This window comes from Nomia melanderi, chromosome 10 (genome assembly GCF_051020985.1).
Source record: "Nomia melanderi isolate GNS246 chromosome 10, iyNomMela1, whole genome shotgun sequence".
Lineage (NCBI taxonomy): Eukaryota > Metazoa > Arthropoda > Insecta > Hymenoptera > Halictidae > Nomia > Nomia melanderi.
Window position 1 is genome coordinate 1,031,775 of NC_135008.1, and position 21,879 is coordinate 1,053,653.

At 45.6% G+C, this 21,879-nt stretch overlaps 1 protein-coding gene and 1 long non-coding RNA gene across 2 annotated transcripts in view; both read left to right on the plus strand.

Moving 5' to 3' along the window:
• SNF4Agamma (SNF4/AMP-activated protein kinase gamma subunit) overlaps nt 1-21,879 on the plus strand; it is a 112,661-nt gene that overhangs the window by 79,736 nt on the left and 11,046 nt on the right. Inside the window, exon 9 of the mRNA XM_031992642.2 lies at nt 14,234-14,282. Coding sequence (XP_031848502.1) covers nt 14,234-14,282 — 49 coding nt within the window. The remainder of the gene's footprint in view (nt 1-14,233; nt 14,283-21,879) is intronic.
• On the plus strand, nt 4,074-13,589 carry LOC143174971 (uncharacterized). The gene is made up of 3 exons (XR_012999525.1): nt 4,074-4,537; nt 5,006-5,071; nt 12,491-13,589. It is a non-coding gene; the product is annotated as an uncharacterized LOC143174971 (long non-coding RNA).

Genomic DNA, 21,879 nt, shown 5'->3' on the forward strand with positions numbered 1-21,879 from the left:
TTGTTCAACGTGGTTTTTATAATTCGTTCATTGAATAATTTTCATTCTCGTGAACAACGTAAACTTTCGTTACTCGCCAATTGCCGAACCAATGCGACTCGACACGCTTTCGTAGACTAGCAGCTAATGATCCCAATTTATTAATTAAACATACGGAAGGGAGAGAATTTTTCGGCTGTCCCGGTTTATACGTGCACTCGTTAATACGAATCTCTATTTATAGAGATTTGCGTTGCCCGGGTAGGACGGAGTCACTGTCAAAATGAATCGATGCAACGGAATAACATTTGCTCGCCTCGGGCTCTCGGTTTACGAGGAAATTGATTTGAAAAATTTCACTGACGCGGTAAACAATAAACGAACGCGTCAGCCGAGTACCGCACAATGGTACGAATATCCAGCGTTCTCCAAAAAAACGAGGAACTTTATTTTGTATATACTTTTATTATACGGGAATGGTTATTGTTTTTCGGTCTAGCTCCGCTGCGAAGATGAATAACATCCGCACAGAGTTGTATTTTTTCTATAGATTGATCTGATTAAACCCAATAAAGTTGCCCAGTAACTAAGCACTTATTCCACTAAACATCTTCATTAATCACGATATGTCAAGCACGTGTTATCCTCTCAAAATATAAACAAAATATCAAAAAAGTTGTCAGTTTCCCAAATACCATGCTGCGTAATATGATTTCAGATAAAATTAGAAACTACAAATTTTCCTGCAATTTCTAGCTGATTAGCTTCCCTTTCTCATATCTAGTAATCAAGGTATCGAGTCGATTGCCCGAAGGTGAACAGTTGAACGAGGTTTCCAGAATTTCGATTCGAACAGAGCCAGGCCGCGTCATCGAAGAGTTAAACGATCAGCTGATCAGGATCCGAGCTCTAACGAGTCCGCAAATGAACTTCCGTCGTCGCAGTTGTTTCGTTTTATTCGAATATGCCCATTCCGCGGCGCCGATGCAGGGAATTCGTAATTATTCGATTTCATTCGACTCGCTCGGACATGTTGGTCATCCGTAGTATAGTTCGCGTAATATGCCCGCGGTTTCCCGCTCGCGGAGAGCGTAGAACGGCGCAACAGGGCAATTCTTAGACGGTTTCTCGGCGGAATGGTGAATGAGGATTTTATGACGGTCGAAATTGCATTCTTGGATCTTCGTCAAGAATGCGCGGGCCGAGGGGATTGTGCAACGATGTAGAAGTTCGCAAGTGGTCGAAGGAAATATTGCCGTGAAATGTAGAGTATAGAATGAATAAACGAGTATAAATAATTTCGCGTAAATAGAAGTTTAGAATTTATATGCAGCGCGTCCCGTGTACACACTTTGTTTACCCACAATGGACGTTCAGCGGTTGTTTACGCTCGCTGTATAATTTATATTGTTGTTTATCGTCCGGAGTACGAGGAATAATCGTAATTAATCTTACGGAAGGTAATAAAATGATTTCATAGTAAATAACATTATAGTCAATATCCGCACGCATCAATATTTGAAACTTACAAATCGCTTTCTTAGCTTGTTCATTTTTTAATTTCCTAGCCTCTTAATTTCTCGGTTCAAAATTCGTCGGGGAGAGTAAACAAGCAAAAACCGATCGTTTCTCCGTGAATTTTCTCGATCTCTGGCTCTGACTTCATCGTCCGCCGTCTGTCGTTTACTCTTACCCGCGTTTAGAGGCGAGGAACGTAATATTTGCCAGCTTATCAGCCCGTTATCGCTCGAATGACTGCGGATGAACGACTTGAACGTATTAAAAAACACGCTCGTTCCGCGACACAGCATGGGAACTCGACTAAAGGCCATCTGCTGTGTCGCGAGATTATTGCTGGCAGTCTGTCCGATGTAATTCTCTGTTTTTTTCCGTTTTCGCGCGACTGACCGGCACAATTAGCTCGTTCATTCGACGGTGATAACGAGCCCCCGAGTGTGTCTTCCGACTTTTCGTAATACTGTTTTCTTCTTCTTTCTCTTCTTCTTGTTTTCTCTTGTTAAATCTTCATTTCCGTTTTCGTACGGCGAACGAAAACAGATAGCGAATAATTAATAGCAATACCAAATACAATGATACGTAACACATTAAGATTTAACTTCCCCGATCATCGAACTTCATTGCGTGTTCTTATGCAAATTCAAATTTCTAGAATTAATCTAGAAAACTGTTTTTCCTGTTGACCGCTACAGAAAACACTGCGCTTCGCAGATTTCAGTATCAAATTTCCTGTGAGTGCATCAAAATCCCCTGTCTTATTCGTCATCCTTGAATCGGTTCGACGATGATGCGCCCAACCTTACCGATGCATCGACGCACCGACGACGACGGAATACTGAGTGTCTATTTTATACGCTAGGAAATGAAGGGAAAAAGAGGAATGGGAAAAAAATCTCGGAAAACATGTTTTCGACGCGCGATAAGATACAATTGCGATATTCGAGTCCCGTCGCGCGACGCGCTGCATAAAATCGACGCGTCTCGTTGAAAGGCCGTTCCTCAGGTGCGATCGAGTATCGATTACGAGGGACGGGCATCGGCGAGCCTGCGTTTCAGCGTGTCTCTCCGCGCTCGCTGATCGAACGCCGCGAACGATCAGTTGCTTTTTGCATTCGAGACCGGAACTCGTTCGGTGCCCACCGTCAGATACTCGAACGACCGCGTCACTCTATTTCCTTGGCTGCTGGCTTCAGATATAAACAATTTCCGTTCTTTTACAACAGAGTTATCATTGCATCTAATTTTTGCTAGTGCACTGACAAGGATTGACCAGACAAAAATCTGTTTTCGAATGAAACCTCATGCAACTTTGTATATTACAGCGATAAGACGATAGGAGAAGCTTACAAGGTGTCCAAATAACTTGCATTTTATTATTGCAATATTATTTATCGTCTTATTACCTAGAAATCTAACCCTTTGCACTCGAGAGGTGACTCAGTCACCATTTGATTTGACGCAGTAACATTAGAAAATTTAATATTAAACTATATTGGGATAAAAAAGCTTCGTTTCTCAATACCTGTGACTTCTCTTTGAATTCACTTTAAAAAACCATCGTCTTTCTTTAGTTAGAAAATGTTAAGTATTGAAATACTTCCGAGTGCAAAGTGCTAAAACTGATTTCCCTCGAAAGGAGGACCATTGTCAACAATGTCACGAGGGCTCCCAGATATGTACTCTACACCCACAAGGTTTCATTCAAATTTTCCAGCCCAGCCCTCCTTGTTTTCCCAGACTATCGACGAGCGGTAAATTACTGTCATCTCGTTAGAGGAAAGAGACGAAGGCTAACGAATGAAACGTGCGTTCCCTCGGAGACCATCCCCGAGCAACAAAGGGCACACGCAACCGATCGACGTAGGCTGCGAACGCGTAGCTCGCGATCGAAAGCAAAGCCGAAAGCTCTTCGCGAAGATTGCATCGGCGCGCGGCCGGCTGCCGGCGAACCCGGGGACGCGAGTTCCGTCGCGTCGGTGCGCGTACACTCGATGCGCGGTGAATTCCGCACAACGTGTCGGCCGCAAGCACCGCCGCCTCCGCCGCCGGCCCGCGAGCAGAGATCCAGTTCGCTACTGGCGACCGTGCTGGTGTCTCGGTTCCGCGGCCATATCGCGTTTTTCCAAGAAATCGCGTGCCCGCGCGTGTGCGTCCCCTGCTGGCCATCGGGCCCCACGGGAGGGGATCATCGTCGTGGCCCGGTGTATCGTCCGGTGTTCGTGATCGCGGAACGTCGTCCCCCCGTTTTACGAGCTCTTTGGTGCACGTTTATCGATCGAGCTCTCAGGATTAACAAGTTCAACCCTCTCTCTCTCTTTCTCTGTCTGTCCGTCTCTCAATGTCACCGATCCTGGTATAGGGATAGCGTGTAGGGGACCCAGTGTCCGCAAGGTGACCGATCATTCGGTGAACAGTGACTCGGGTTAGTCTTTCCCTTTACTGCTGAGCTGGAGGAGGATCATAGGGCTTGATCCTTTTCCTGACTGTTTGTTTGTCAACGTCATCGGTTGAGACAGGGCTAACATTTAGGGGATGCAAGGTCTTGGACTGACAATAAGACTGATTCGGTAAACAGTGATTTGGGTCATTCTTTCTTCTGCTGGGATCTAGGGAGTAGGATCGCGAGGATTAACCCCTTCTCTGTTTGTTTGCCTTTCCGTGTCATCGGTCGAGGCATAGGGGTAGCATATAGGGGCATTAGAACCACGGACGAAATTCAGTGGTATCGAGCGGCGATTTAGGTCAGCCTCCTTCGGGTCCGGTTTTCCGAAATGAAAGGCTCAACCCTCTCTCCACTCGTCCGTCAGTGTCGTCGGTTGACACAGGGGTGCGAAAACCGCGTGTCCACTACGCGACCGCCAATTCAGCGGCGCCGAAGTGATTCGGTGTAGTTCAAGGTGAAACGCGCTCGATCGAAGTTCCAGTTAGGGGATGCTGGAGCATCGGCTGATCGGGACAGCTCCGACACTCGACGAGAGCCCGACCGTTCCTCGACTACCGATGATCGCGTTCGGGTCGATTGAAGAGGAACAATTGGCTCGTGAGTTCGATAACGGTGCGAGTCGTCGCTGTTCGATAGCTGCTCGGATGGGTCCATTTGCCAGTGATTTCGATGATTCCACCGATAACAGCGGCGATCGATGATCGACTGTATTTGGAACTCGAGAGTTCAGTCATTTTCGCGTACTTTTTTCATCGTTCTTTCTACGGGGAATTCAATTTACAAAATGAAATTGAATTATCTGGAAAAAATGTTCCTTCGAAAGCGACACTTTATATCTATTTTTCTTTCCTCCCGTGTAACTTGTCTGGCTCGCTCGATGAAATGCGATTGTCTGAAAAAAAGTGTTCTTTCGAAACGACACGGGGATGAAAAACAAAAGGGGAATTGTGTCCGATGTTATCTGCGTCAACGTACAGATGAAACACACGGGACATTGATGAAAAGGTTGAAATCCAATTCCGACTCGACAAGGATTGTTGGTTAAATATGTACACGGTGCCCCAGGTTTCTCCGGCGAAATGGCACTATCGGGAGAAGTAAAAAAAGATGTGTCTTCAAGCTCGCAAAAAGGTTTTCATTTAAAATACTCTAACGGCGTACAGAAGTTATATAAATAACCGACGCGCGGCGGGCTAGTTTTTCATTCGATGAAGCAGCGCGTCGACGTAATTTTTAAAGGATAACCGACGGCTTATTTCTAGAAACACATGTGGTCAATAGTGTTGTCGCGCGTCAAAAACAAATTCAGTCCAGCGGCAATGAATCCTAATGAACGGCTTTTCAGACGCGATGTCTGTTCATCGACCCATGTGTCGCCGTTGGCGGGTGTTCACGCTGTTTTTTACTTGTTCCGTGTATCAAGATGGCCACTCTCGTTCTTAGAAGAATCCGAATTAAACCGTCGCTTTACGTATATCTGTTTACGAAATCGTTCGTCGCGCGGAACGTATTTTTAACGTTGACGGAAAATTTGAGAACGCAATACGAAAAACGCCCGTAATTGTAGAGTATTTATTAGAGTATAGTATTATCTATTTAATTCCAACTTCAACCCTAATTTTCTAACTTCAATTTTTACCTTCCTAATGACCAACTTAATTTTTCTATTTCCCCTGAATTTCCTCTCGTTTCTCTGTTTCTTCCTAGTTTTGTTCTATTCGTGTTCTGGACAATCTGAATTTGCCTAGGACGGTCTATCGATAAGACGTCGCCTGGGTAATGTTGACGTAGGTCAGCACAGGTCGGCATAGGTCAGCGTAGAATTCGTAGGATATCAGGCCGAGAGGAATGTCCGTGTTCCCCGGGACGCAGGACCGTTCCAGACCTTGCCGGGGTTCTCTCGTCACCAATGGACACCGACAGCAAACACTTGTTGCTAGAGTCGCGTTCAGCCGACCACTCTATCGCTCCCTCGCATCGCTCCCCGTTGGAATCATTACACTCGTGGGACGATCGTTCCCTCCTCTTCGAATCTCCGTTTTTCTAGCCCCGTTTCTGGCTGAATTTCAACCATTGATTTGCTGAAATGATCGAACAGTTGACAAACCGACGAAATCAACTCTAGAACTACCGAGTACTTTAACCTTTTGCAGACAAACGTCTTTTCAGTGAGATGAAAAATTCATATTTGGAACACTAAGTTACAAACGAATGATTTAATTATTCAAACAGCTAGAGCTAGTCTCAATTTTCTCTGTTGTTGAAGCATTGCAAACTGTGTTTCCAAAACCTCATAGAAAATATAAACGTTCGTTTATTAATTCAATCGAATTACTTGAATCATTTCGTAAGGAACTCAACCAGCGAGCAGTTGAGATCTTAAATTTGTTTCTCACGAAGTAACGTCGAGTCTTTCGCGTGAGCCCGACAAAATGGCTTCTCGATGCATCGGTCACGCGCGTTTCCCGTTCGTTCGTTGAGAATTCGCGTGCACGTCCGCGTTAATTGATTCCGCGTGGCCGTCTTCGCGACGACATTGTTTACTCTAGCCGGTTTGTAAACATTTTCCCTCGCGCACGTATATTTAGATTGTCAGTGGTGATCCTGTCGCAAGAGCCGCCACGGGAGGGGCTCTCGAACAGTGGCGTCCCGATATCTGGCACATGGCTGACGACGCCACGTTCGCCACGCGCGCACAGCTGACATAAATTTCGCTATTATAAGAATGATCGCGACGACCGAAACACAGCCTGGAATTCCGCGCGCGAAAATAATCACGACGCTAGGAGATCCGTATCATTAACCGGCCGGATGTTTATGTAAACCCCGCGTTTCCGGCAAGCCATCCGCGAAAATAGGTGGCGAATAGAATTTTGCTAAACAACAACTCGGAGGAGGACATTTCTACTTGTGCTGCCAATATGATTAAGAGCCGCTTTGATGAGACGCGAAATGAATCATTTCCCAATCGCATCGGTAATCTGTCTTTTCATATCATTCTATGCTCATCCAACTTTCGTTTGATAGGCGCAATCGCTTAGCGAGAAAGCATTGTTATGTTTCTACTGACTTTTACATCCTTTTAATTAAAAACGAAGAGGAAAGAGACGAAAGTTTCGAATGTTGGCGTAATCGTATTGATTTCAACGAGTGTACTTCCCGATTTCGCGGGCCATTGTTGTCCGTAAAATCGCAAAATGGCGTGTCGGTGATCCGGGGCTGCGTCACGTTCGCCTGTAATGATTCCCCGTGTCATTTACACGACGGCTACACGGTGACGGAATGTTTCGCGTGGGCGTCCCATTTAAATGAGACCGGACTTATGCCGAGTCGCGCGCGTGTCTGTTCCGTGCGTTGGACAACGAAGAACGGATTATCCGTGCGGCGACCTGTTACTCGTTCATCGGCTGAATTTCCCTCGGGGCGAAAGCTTAAATACCTCTTGATCCAATGAAAGAGCGATACGAGTCATGAAATATTTGTTAACCCTTTGCTTTGTGACTTCTACAACTGTTATTGTTGATATTACTATTGATAAGTACCATTTAAATTCGCCTCAGAGGAACAAAATGATATTTCCAGTTGCCGATTTCTATTTTAAATCTCTTTCGCAACTTAATTGAGCTACGACTTCAATGAAATCAGAAGAAAATAACGTTTAACGTGTACGTTCTCACTTTATACATTCCACGCAGATAATTCGACGAACGTTCATACTCGTTTCCGGCTATTATTTCGTTCAAATACGAATATGTTCCATAAAAACAGACGCGCCAATAATTTATCGAAACTGGAATCCAATAAAAACTCACTTCACCCGCGGAAGAGGTTTATAAATATCCGAACGCGGACGAAACGCTCGATTAAAATGTGATTCTACGTTTTATTACACGCCGACTAATTCTAGACAATCACTCCCGCTGTAAATCCGTGAACCGTGAGTTGCCGTTGCCCTCTCTATTTTTCTTTTTCCGCCGATCCGAGCTGAATCGAAGCGGCGACCGGGTAGCAAACAATTTTATCGAACCGCCGGCGATCCGTTGTTGCGAACAACGTTGCGAACGTTGGAAACACGTTCCACGAGGAATATTGCATTACCACGGAACAGATGTGGTAGTCGATACAATCGAGAATATCCTCGACACTCGGACAATCGTCTGAAGCGAAACTGCAACTATCACTTTTTTCATTAACTTTAATTGAACTCGTTCGAGAGATTTCATTAAAACTTGTATTTCGTAAAAGTAAGAAAGGACTTAATGAATTGCGAACATCTCCAGTTCGATGCTAAATAACAAAAGGAAAATAAACAAAACACCTTTTTAATTTTCTTGACATTTCGGCGTCAGAGCACTTGATCAGCGCACATTATTTTCTGTTTAAAATAAATTTTCCTAATTGTTCTAACATCACGAAATGCAGGAACTTTTTTGTTAATTGAGTGACACCACATTCATTTCAGAAGCTAAAACAATTGCCGTTAAGCAAACGATCGGCTAATCTAATAAAGGGCTGCGACTCGGTGTTTCACCGTGGTTCCCTCGATCGAAGTGAGTCGATTTTTGCGCAACCGTCCGGTTTGGCATTCGCGTTTACCTTTGTTGACTTCGAGCCTTAAAAAGCGACAAAGCAGTCGATCCTATAAATAATGCGCTAGTTTCTGGCGTGCATTCAATCGCGGCCGATCTATCGAACTCTGCTGACGGATCAAATAATTGCGGATTGGTAGAAATATCGTGTAATGGCCGCCGACGCCATTTTCGATCTATCGCGAAGAATTTTCTCGCCGGTTAACACGTTTCGTTGCGAAAACTTGATTCCCTTATAGTCTTCGCGATGATTTTTATCAAAGCTAAAGAGCAAAAGTATGACTGAAAAATTGTGTCGAGCAGATTGAAGTTCAAAGAGAGGAGAAAGGAAACGGCCTCGTAAAACGTTCGAGGAAATATTGTTCGTTTTAATGCGTTCGGGCCAGCTTTATTCCTTGGTCCATTAACGCTTAGTGTCCTGTTCCTATGAGACTCTTCCATTAAAGCTCCATTAGAGCCTCGAAAACGTAAAAAAGACGGACGATTCTAATTTTCTTTCATCCATTTGTGATTAGTAAGGAATATGGGCTTTCCTCGGGTTCATTAAACGATGCCTTATGCAAAAATTCGACCGTTTTATCAATCTTGGGCAACCAAAGGAGTGAACGTACAATTAATCGAGCAATATTGATCAGGCAATTCGTTCAACTACAACGAAGAAATTACTAACGTCACAAGTTTACACTTCATTATAAATTGCACACGACTCGCGTCTGTGCGTTATATAGCGAGCTACATTTATCAACTGTGTTTATATCGAATAAAGTTGCATTGCTCGTCAAATAATCTATACGTCGTAAGAAGTTTGTATGAACAGTGGTCGACATATTACGCAAATGGGCCGAAAGAGTCTGCGTTGCTTGACCGATATACGAAGAATAAAAGAAACTCTTAAAATCGCCTATGGTGGAACCACCGTTATTCGCGCTAATTGTTTTAATCAACTCGGCTTCTGAAACGACTGTACAACATAATCAGAAGCTATAAAAAGGACTTTCTGACCTAAAAAACTACAAAGAATCTTATTCGTTCCATTAAAATTCGCAAAAATCAGAAAATATCGAACCATATCAGCTTCCGAGCGTCCCAATTATCGCAGCTAATTGGTACCAAAATGGTGGCGGAGAATTCGGTTGACCAAGGTTCAAACAATCGTAATAATTGACCTTTCCTCTTCCTCCTCTCGAGTTCGAGCAACTAAAGGCTCACATAACGAACAGTCAAAATAACCAAGACCACATGTTTCCTCCAAGGTTCCAAAGTTACACGCTGCCCGGACTCCTAACCCGTATTGTTGAAAATTTTCCGAACACTTTGGAAAGTTACCGAGGAAAAGCGGCGGTCGCTCGGTGGAGAATATTTCTATATACCGGTGGTTGGCGCCTCTGCCCCGTCCTATCGGCCGTGTTCGTTTATTGTGCTTGTTACGGGCCGGTGTAGCTCGTACGGCTCTATCCGCGGCGGCATTACTATTCTTGGCGCGGATCGAATCCGCCGGTGGTGTGCGCCGCGTACGTGTATGCACGCGCTCGCCCGCCGTGTGTAAATACGTCCTGCACGCGTGTGGATGCAGCTTGAAAAAAGAGCGACGAGCCTCTAGAAAAGGGAACCTGGGGCTAGGTGTCCGCTCCGGAGAGAGACGCGATCGCAGGTTGCTCTTAACGCGTTAAGCGCGCAGCTCCTTTTGCTTTGCTTTCCATTTAGCCGGCACGTAAACGAACAAATTGCGTGCGGACGCGAGCGACAGACGTCGCGGAGGAAATCTCCTTTTGTACGCGACGCTGCGATGAAATTCATCGCGGACGCGCGTGGACGTGATTCTTCTTTCCTTTGTTACGACGGAGTTGATTGGGAATTGGGTTTTATGGAGAAAAGAGTGATGTTTGTCGCGAATATCGCCGGTTATTCGTCTGTGGACCGTAGAAGCTATATTTCCCGAATAAATCTAAGGGACAAGATTCGCGAGACTTCAGAAGGGATGCAAGTTTCGAGTAAAAGACGATACACCTTAGAGAATCTTTACTTTTCAGCGGAAAAATGAGTTGTAGATGAGATAAACGATTCGTCCGCATTTGTAACAATCGTTCGTTATACAGCGTCTGCTCCGCATTTTTGGCACACATCGAAGGAAACAGTCCCGAGCGAAGCGAAGCGTCGCGTGAACATGACTGCGGCCTTTAAGACGTTAACGACAGGGTCAATACTCGGGAAAATTAGAAAGCCTCCGTTGATTTTCGCGATCTCCCGACAACGCTCGTTTCTTTCTGTGCTTCGCCGGTGTCGCGCGACGCGTGAACGCTCGGCTGGTCGCTCGAGCGTTGCCTCGCGACTATTAACCCTTCGCGGACGAAGATTCTTTACAGTATACGAAACCTTCCACGGAATGCTTAAATAATAGAGAATAATTTCCTACTGTTTAATTAGTTCAATTATTTACCTGCGACTCAATATTCGCGTCGGCATTCGTTCTCAAAGGGTTAACCCTTTGTACTCCGCTTCAATCAATATATATAGATATATCCACTAATTTTACTTATTAACAACTTCGTACAAACTCATAAATTTCGCGCTCAACGTGTTAACGCATTGCGGACCGGTAACGAGAAATCTCGTTTTTATATGAAGACACTTAGCTATGCAACTTCGCTGATTACCACAGCATAGAAAAAACCTACAATTTAATTCGAATTGACTATCTATTTAAAATATATTCCACAACAATATATCTGAGTTTCTCTATGTACAGTGGTATAAGTAGACCTCAGTGAAAATCGCCGTCGCAATTCAGTTTTCCGAAAATCGGCCGGTCCGCAGTGTGTTAAGGGTCAGTGTTTCCCAGATAACGGTGCCAGGCAAATGGGTTAAGGGTTCACGGATAAAAGAGATTCGTTCGGCCGTCGTTCCGCCGTGAAAGACCGCGTCCCACTTCGCGGTGCGTGCCGGGAGTGATTCCGTGGGCCACAAAGGAATCGTTTCCCTCGGCCGGGCAGTTCCGCCTAAGCCTGATTCGTATTCAGCGCCAGTGGGCATCGACGTCCAATGCCAATGTGGCATCTTGTGATACTCGGATCGGCCGTCCGTTCCTCGGAGACACACAGTGCGTCCAAGAAACCCGTGGCATCTAAATCGTCTCCCTCCCGCCGCGGCCGACGCCGCGCGAGCGCGCGACAACTTCGCGACCGGGGGCCCTGTTAACGCGCTCACCCGCGCGCCGCTGCACAGTGTCCCGCTGACGTCGCGATCGAATAAAATAACCGCGATCGATCCGTCCCATCGTTAAAAAATAAAACGTGCGAGGCGACCGGCCTGTCCGTCCGCCGCTGCGTCGTCGGACGATCGGAGGGGTGATCTCGCCGAAGTAGATTTCGTCGAAGCATAGACAGTGGATTTGTCGGAAGCGAATTCTAGAACAGATCTCGCGATCGCGAGTTTGTCGGAAGATTTCGTGTAATGCAGAGGCATCGGTAACCGATCGGCTGTTGACCGTTTCTCAGGGAAACGCGAATAAGGGTTTTAAATGTAATCGTTTCTTGATAGCGCGATAAGTATGCTACAGCGTAGATTTTTGTATGGACGATATTGTTTATCGTGGAAACTGACGTTGGATCCCGAACGGCAGCGTGCAGTTAAAACGGTCCTCGTCGCGTTAGTATCGCGAACGTGATACTAATTCAGAACGGTTCTCACGGCTGCTTCCGCTCGCTTATCTGATACGTTGTTTTCGTTGATCGTTTACACCAGTGATGGTAGTGGTGCGCGAGGCGTTCGATCTCTAAACAGAGAGATATTACTCGCGGAACTCGACGCAGGAATAACCACGGATATTAAAATAACTCGAAGATTCCGTCTTTGATAATCGTTAAAAAGATACTGAGGAATTTAGAATGAAATTAATGAAAATTAACTTTGATCGATCAGATTTTATGTAGGCAAATTAATATCTCAATTGTAATTTTCGTAGGAAAATACAGAACAGATTTTAGTGGCCAATAGTGTTCCAGCGTTAATGATTAAGTAACGGTGAAATTCAGATAAAATCGATGTGAAAGGAATTCTGTTTAACGGGTGACAGGTTAAAGTACATTTGCAACGAATAACGCGCGAAGAAGTGAATCGATGGACAAAATGTAACGTGAAATGCACGATCGTGTCCCAGAAAATGTGAAACTTGTTCGTTCTGTCGTGTACAAAGTGATACGCGTGTGCTGAACCGAACGATCTTAAAATGTGCTTCATATGTTGCCTGTTGATCTCGATGTTCAATTACTTCCTCGTCGCGGCTGGTGAACTGTGCCCGAGGATAACGGTGTGAGGAGGGACCGAACATGGCGAGTTCGCGTTAACGCTTGAACCACCGAAATATTTCACGCGATCGATATGTACTTGTTGTAACAAGCACCGGGGCACATTTATTTCGTTGCGTGTTCCCATTGATACTCGATTGCATTGTGTAAGTGAGACTATTAATTACTTGACGTCCAGCTATTTTTCTTACACGACGCTGTTAACGAGCTTCGAGTCACGCGTTAATACTGTTCTCGTTCGATCGTCAACAGACAACTTTTATCATTCAATTCTTCGCGATAAAAACTTGGCATTTATATAATTTAAATAAAAGTCCAAGAATCAGTGAAATTAGGGGATTCGTTTCGAAGAACTCTTCGCGCGTGAAAAATTATGTAATAATCAATCTAATCGTTATAAGTAGATCATATTTACAGTTGTATACGATTCCTATAATAATTCATAACTTATTAGAACTGAATTCTGATGTTCAATTATTAGTGATCGCGAAGCGAGACAAGTTGAAGCTACTTATCTCGATCGGTACAGTGGTTCTAGTGTTAATCTCACATAATCGAACCTCCGAAGATCTCTTTCGACGAGCGTCGAGTCTCGGAACCGTCGATGATTGCCCGAGTTCCCTGAAGACTCTTCCAGCGAAGCCAAAATGGCGACCTGAGGAGCGGAGAACTCGAGGACCCCCTTCTGGTACACTTTTCCGGTTGAAATGACCGAGTGACCGCGTGAAGTCTCGGGAGAACGAGAAACAATCGAAATGCTGTTCCGCCGGCAGACCAGCGAACCGACCGGAAGTGTCGCGAAGAGCCCCGGTACACCGATGGCTCACAGCACCAGCTCGTCTGGTATCTTATCGAGCTGGTACTCGAAAATAACGACGAACGTGAAGAAGAGGCAGCCGTTCAGCCCGAAATCCCTGTTGAAGAAAGCGTTGGTACTTATTCCCCGCGTTCCTCGTTCCGGTCTTTGCCATGGAGATCGACGATTAAGCCGGTCGTTCGGCAAAGTGATTAATTCTGTGAAAGGAAGCGCGAGGGAATTCGATGGAACTGTGTATTTCGAGAGCTAATTGAGCGGCTTAGCGGTAAAACGGAAACAGTCGTCTTTACAAACGTTTGACGGATCGAACTCGAAATTGATTTAGTCGTCGGTAGTTTACCAATGAAATGAAAGTTAAGAGACATAGAAATTTGAAAGTTTCATCTCTTCGTGAAATCACGCGCATACGTGGAACGCTAATCAACCCTGCTACCACTGAAATAAAACATTCGAAAATTGGAGTTAATCGCTTTGATCCCCGATCAACACTCGCACTTCTCAACGAAGTAACGCCACCGGAAGCGGTCCAAACAACTCCCAAACGTCAACGTTAAGACTAATTTCACGTTTCCGTTTGTTTCAGTTGCCTGTCGTCGATCCTTTCTTGGAGAAGGTGTCGCTCTCTGATCTCAGTAAGTACTCTTCATTGCTCTTCCATCAGCTAGATTGATTGTCTCTGGGATCGATCCATTAACATTAACATCAACGAGCCAACACCTATCAAGTCCCCTCTAAAATTCGAATGAAACTGGAACGCAACCCAAGACACTTAGATATATTCATATACTCGCAAGATCTGCGATTATGATCTATGTAGAGGGCAAAATCAGAAACGGAAACAAACGAGGATCCCAGAGGAGTCACTCTAACGTGCTCTCTTTTCCGAACAATCGTAACATTTCCGGAAAGTCGGAACGATGTCACAACGTCGCGCGGAAAGCGGAAACGATGTTTCTAATCTCGAGGGCGGTAACTAACGACGTTTATCTGGCCGGCCGTTTCCGAGGCGAAATCAAATTTCTCCGTCGGCGGGGCGTCGATGACAATGCGGTGACGGATTGTCCTTTCAACTCCTTCCCGAGGAGACTTCCCTTTCTTCGGGCGCATTAGTTCCTTTCGCCGGCCTGTCTCGCGCCATTGCGTTTTCTTGTCGCGGCGAACGGCTGCGGGTGATAAAACGCTTCCCTCGCTCACTCGCTCACTCATTCCCTATCGCGAATGCCTCCCCGGCGAAGGAGTAAATCGATGGAGCCTGGTAATGTATTTATAAATAAGTGGGGGTGCGTGAACGAGGGGAACGCGGCGGTTCGATCGCAGTCGGACAGAGATCATCGGATCTACGAGTCGCTTCCATGGCGAACCGTGCTGCAGTTGCCATTCTTCGTTCGATCACCTCGAATTGTGCGGATTTATGAATGAAATGGAATCACTGAATTCGTAGACGATGCTCGTATCAGTTTCTAGAGCGAATCGCGTAGCAAGTACCTACTCAATTCGTGTTTGTTTTGAAAACTATGCAACTCATATAAGAATCGATAAGTAAACAAATGAGAATTAATTAGTGAATACTAAACTAGGCATCGGATTTGAAATCTCACGAGTACGAAAGTTGTATCCATTTTCACACTAATCTGCTAATTGCTGGTATGGTTACGCGTAACTGATCGAAACTCGGACAGAACTGTAAAACACAGTGATGGATCTTTCTCTACGCTGTCCTGTGAACGCGGAGCACGGTCTAAACTGCGAAAGGATTAAGTCGGAGCGGGTAGTGCATCATCCCACGTGCCCGGCGATCCGTTTACGCGGATCTCCCCTCGAAACGACTTGGGTTTCCCCGGCTTTCTCTACGGGTATCCTGGCCCGAGTGTCGTGGGAGTATGGTGCTTGCCGATCGATGAATTCCCGGGAGGTCCAGCTCGCTCGCGCGCCACCGGAAACCAGACGAAAGGATTCAGGAAGAGCCGCGAGGATCGGCGGGTATCGGTCGGGTCGCGGCCAATGTTGCTTATTCGTCAACCGAATAAGAAACGAGTCGCTCGGAAGACAATGCGATTAAGTCGGTTTTCAGATATTCTCTGGTTTTTTTAACCCTTTGCACTGGGAAATTTTACACTAGAAATATTCAACGCTTTCTGCTGAAACATAGACAACTCTTTGAAACTAATGGGAAAACATACGCAACTCGAGAAACAAAGCTGATTTATAGAAATATTTCACATATCGATATACGAAACTTAATATTATATACAACACTTTAACCTTGTATATCAAATTTAATGACTGACGGTCACCTTTCGAGTGCAAAGGGTTCGTTTTTATGGAATAAACAGTATTCCTTTAGGTATTCGAGGATTTGCTCGTTTCTAAATCAGAAATTAGATCATAGCTTCTGAATACGTTGTGTAATAATTTCAGAAGTGGAAACATTTTTCTCAGTTTTGCTTTCACTGAACCGCATGGCTTCCGAGCGACTCGAATAACGGGTAGTAAATAACGAGTAAAGGTTCACGCGATGTTTTCCATAAAATATTCAAGAATAAAGCAGGACACCTACCGTCCGAACTAATCGGAAGACGAATCGATGCTTCGTCTAAACGACGATGCACCGTATCGACGAGGCGAAGCGATAGAAAAGCGTCGGGCAACGAGAAGGGGGTTGAAAGCCGAGCTCAATGGACAAGCTCGGTTCTAACAAGGTCGGCGGGATTTCGTGCCGTGACGCGTTTCGTATTTAGGTCTGGGTCATGGGGCGGGCTGCGTTCGATAACACGGAGCCTCGCCACGTCGGTTAATCGAGTTCCGTTTCGCTCTTTCCTTTCGTTCCCTCGTTTTCGGTCGCCGTTCCTCCGTGGTTTCCGGTATCGGGACGTTCTCCGGTCGCGTCTGGTCCCGGTCTAATCGATCGTCCCGTTTCGCCGACGCACTGTGCGGCCGAACGGCCGTTTTCTGGACGAAACGCGATATCTTAGGTGTGAGTATTCTGAACGTTGTGTCCGTGATCCGTTGAACATTGCGAGTAGATGGAAATAATTGATCGAACATTAGGGAGAGCTGAGCTATTGGGACATTCCGGTGCTTCTCGACGTCCAATTGTTATTCCGTAATTATATATAATTGTGACATTTTGGTTCCTTTGGGTGTGTAGGTTGACGATTGTATTTGCGTGTCGATAATCTGGTGACTATTACTCGCGGAGTAATTATGAATTGAATAATGTGGGTAATTAGGGGTTGGAAGTTTCGCGGAAATGATGCGTGAATGATTAGGTACTGGGAATTCCGTAAGAATTACGCGTGAGTAGTTGGGTGCTAGGAAGTTGACAGGAATCACGCGTGAACGATGAGAGAGCAGCGAAGTCAACTTGGCAAATTTGAGCGACGGCTGATTCCATTTTCCAATGGTTGAACCTAGACCTCGACCTATATAGTTGCATTATAAATAAGCGCTCCCTTAGCGATGCCGCGGGAAATCGTGCGGAAACACGTTTAAACTTGTGCCCCGCAGCGAAAGCTCCGCGAATAATTTTAAATAACTTGCGAAAGTAACGAAAGGCTGGATGAACAACGATTTATGGTAATGCCTTTAATATTCTGCTGACGACCGCCGCGAATTCTTGCTATTTCGTTCGGCCAGGACCGTTCGAACGTTTTCAATTGAAATTTCGAATTAACCCTTTGAACTCGAGAGACGCCTTTCCCAGAAAATGACCCAAGAAAATTGTAAAATTGAAAATTCAATATTAAGTTTTGTATAATGTATGAGCACATGGAACATCGAAATAAAATAGTTCTTTATGTTAATTGCAAAAAATATCATTGACATTTCATCATAAGATAATGAATATTGAGAAAAATATTCTCGAGTGAAAAGGGTTAAACAATCTACAATCTATCAATGGGAACTCTTCTAAAACGTGGAATACGTCTCAACGAGATGATTTATATAGTGTCGCTTATCCTTTGATAGCAAAAATCAATGGTGTTAGAGACAATGATTGATCATTTGATATATCATTCGATTAGTAAGGTGTTAAAGAGTGTAACGACGACGGAACGATGAAATTCAGTTTTTCAATGAATTTCTATCGTTCAATTGTCCAGGGAAAACGTATCGCGAACAATATGCTCTAAGCGTTTGTCCCGACATTTCCACGGCTACGCAATAATAAGCCGGATAATAGTTATGTTATCGATTAGCCATGAGTACGTTCCAGCTGTGTTCATTGCTAAAGCAGGATAATCGATAGCTGTCGCGGCAGATGGAATTCTGATCGAATTCTGTCTACGTGAATTTATGCCCCGTTATTTTTGGAAACACTCTCATTCACCTTTACGGCCTTCCAGTTTCTCGCGGCGGAGCTTCAACGTGCCTGATCGGAACGTGTTAGAGAACGTGTTAGTTTCGGTAATAAACTTCTTCGTGCATCCCATGCAATTTTCGAATTTCCCATAAACGCGTCAGTATCCTCAATCCAGCTATTATCAGTAGAACCATCTATGATTTAATACGATTCATACGTAATATAAAAACTGTAACAGATCGTTCTCAGTTTGTTCAGACGTTCGTTACAGTATTCGAGTGAAACTATTTATTTTCAAGATCATTTCGAATGTTCGATGCTTCGAAGATACCGATGATTGCAAAACAAACGACTGGTACGGTAGTTCTAGTGTTATATAATATTCATAATACCGAAAATACCTCTTTCATGGCATTTGGTATTATGTAACGTCAATTCAGCTCATAACGTTGGACACGTACGATGGAAAAAAGTGAATAGACTATGGTTCACCATTTCTAAAACAATCGATACGGTGTTTAAGGATTCACCGTTGCAGAAGGGGAATTCCATTCGGTTTGTAATTAATAAATAATTGAACAACAAGCTCCGTTTGTCTGGCGGTAGACAATGGACGGCCGCCGAATCGATAGCCGCGACCCCAATTAATTCGGAAACGCTTAATGCCATCGAGCTTTCGCGTGCCTCTTCAGTTTCTTTAATAACCTTCTTTCCCTCGCGATTCTCGAACTCGTTCCTTGGCCACGCTCGAGAATTCTATTGACGGAAACCTTTTGAAAGTCCCCCGGCGGAGCCGTCCGTGCGCGTTTCGCGCGCTGGACGCTCTGTAATTTCGAAACGCGACGTGTTTCGTCTTTAATGAACCGCCCCGCGACATCTCGATAACGAGCTCGCCCAGACGGAAAATAGAGTGTAACATTTTTCTAATTAGATTTCGCGAGCTTTCACGGTGGAAATGCTTGATCACAGAGACACGAGGAAAGGCAGCTTTTCTGTTATTTAATTTCTGTTTCTCCTTTCTCTCGTTAAACAGTCGACATTTCGCGTAGGTTGAAATCTGTTGAAAAATCCATTCTGAATTCAAAATTGAAACTCATTCTCGGAAACGGAGGATCAAAAAATCCACGAGGACTTTTCATTGCTAGATATATACTACACATGCATAGGGTTTCACTAACACTTTGACTGCCAAGTAACCGCCAAAACTCCCATGCCATCGAAACAGTTCTCTTAATGAAGCAAAAACGAAAAAGGCAAGATTCTTCGTAACGATTACTTTACCACATTCCTTATATCTCACGCAATCGATAAAACGAATGTTCAAGATTACGTCAAAAATGGTGTCACCCGTATTCGGCTGACGTGGCAGTCAAAGTGTTAAGAAACAGACTTTTACATCCGGCCCTCTCCTTGTAAAATCCATCTGAAAGCGGTATCTTCGACAGCCCGTTTCAAAATCGTCGCGATCAACAACCAGTGGTCCCCTAAATAATCGCGAGGAAACCTAGAATCTCGTCCACGCGGAGCAAGGAGGCGAGTTACCTTGAAGACGCCACCGGTGTGCGCCAGTAACGTCGTAAAAGGAGGAATTGGCCGGCTGCAGTGCCCCTAGCTGGTAGATCGCCAGCTTCGCTCGAGCAGCTCGACTGTTGCCGTGTCGTCGGTGCCGCGTACGAGCGGCCTATGATCGAATCCACCTAGAGTCTTCAATCCGCGGGACATCTTTACCTTCGTATCGCCTCTGTCGCGATCGAATGCACGGTTGGGGGTAAAAATTGAAAAGGCGAATCCCCTAAATCCAGCTAGAATCGATCGGCGAAGACAGAGCATAGGCGCTCGATCGGATATCTCTCGGCGGGACTTTTTTCTTGGCAAGAAACCCTGGATTTCTGTGTGTAGAGGTTATTCTTGGCACGGCCCGTCCGTGACGATGACGAGCGACGTCGACGCGGTGGCGGCCGCAGACTGAAGGAAGACAGCCAGTCCGGGACGGCGATTCGGTTCGCCAAGCGGCGAGGAGCCCGAGGGATCAACCGATCCTCGCCGTCGGTCAGAGGTCGTCGGTCGATCCTCGGCGACGATATCCACGCGAGTCTCTCTTATCTGGACCGTTGCGTCGGTTCGACGACTGGCAGCTCGAGGGACCTTGGACTTGGCAATCCGCTCGCTGCAGCTCTTCGCGTTGTCTCGTCGTCGTTGCCTCGCTGGAGGTCGTTTCTTTTCGAACAGTGAATCCTCCGTTTCCGGGAGGATCTCCTTTGACGTTCTAGACGCGAGCATGTCCTCGTTGGCCGACGGGAACCGGAGAACGCAGTGGTCCCGTGTGTAGAGCGGGAGGACGTGCCAACGCGCTGATTGTTTACGTCGCGTGGATCGACGATCGGCTGCTCGTTTCGCGCGCGTCGAGCATGGGCGAACGATTTCCGGCGATTCAGTGCGAAGATCGAGGTTTTCGCGGGTAGTCTTTCGTTAGTAAAGTGCTTTTTTCGGAAATTTGTAACTGGAAGGTCCTGCGAGGATGGAAGTGTAAATGGAACATGGTAAATTGGACCAAAAAATGGACCAATTGTCAGCTGTCATGGACTTGGGAGATTTTCTCGTTTACAATTCACGCTAGCTCATTGCACCGTTCGTTTCAATCCTCCCGCGTGCAATTGTTTAATTTATTTTGTAATTTCTTCGCTGATCGTTGGAAGATTCGTTTGTTGTTTTCGTCGTTCGAAGAATAATACGATCTAGCATCGAACGTCGCATCGGTTCGCCGATTTTCGTACGAAGTACAGATTCCTCGGGATTAATTTGCAGAGGTGAGATTAATTTTCATGCGAGAGTACGTTCTCCCGCTGTCCGGAGTCCAATTAAAGCGCCAGTAGAATAAAAGCCTCATTAAACTTATTAAAGCCGCCTCTATATTAAATTTCAGATAATTCCGCGCGCTATTAATACGGGAATTTCGCGTGTGCGTTAGCCGTGGATCTCGCGCGATTTGAGTCGCGTCCAAGATCAAGCGTGCTCCGTTCGATAATCGACTTTTTCGCGAAATTCTACGGTGAACGCCGCGAGTCGAATCGAATTTTTTGGAAAGAGGACGAACCGAAATGTTCGACGTTCCCCGACGAATACCGACCGAATATTAATTCTTCGTGGACGAGGACTTTCGAGCGCGTCGAAAACTTTTCGTATAGAGACTCGAATTGTAATACCGGATTCCGGGCGAAAGGCGATTATGCGCTAACCTTTTATTCCCGAACCCTTTGCATTCAACAGCTTTCCACTATAAATATTCATAATTTCCCGGCGAAATATGCGTGACTTTTACGAGAAACGCGAAGGACGAATTTTACGCGAATCAAAGACCATTTTATTTCAATATTTCGCGTATCAATGCAACATTGAATATCGAACATCGAACTTCCCGATTCTATCGCATCGAATCGAGTAGCCACTCTTAGTCTCCCGAGTGTCGAACAATTATCAATTCGAAACTTCCGATTCTACATACAACCGTTCGTCCTTAAACGATAAATATTCATTCGCAGTGATTCCTTTAATGGTCCATTCCCATGGTAAACATTCTGTTTCGCGCGAGGTTCTCTGTCGAAAGTACCTGAATAAGTTCACTCGAGCTCCATAAAATTTCGCTCGGCCGACCGAGGTTAGACCTGGACATTGAACGAAGAGGAAAGAGGATCGCCGCGTTGAAAGCATGCGACAGACGACGAGCAAAGTTCGGACGCGGTTGTCGACGGCGGAGGAAGGGTTGATCGGCGGCACGTTCAGCTCGTCGAGCGGATTTCGATAATGAACGCGACGCGAGCGGACCGCGGAGCTTGAAGAAGCGAACGGAGAGGCCGGAGGCGATGTCATCGCGGCCAGGATGGACGGTTCGGGCAAAGGTCCGGCGACGAAGGATGACAGCGCGGCAT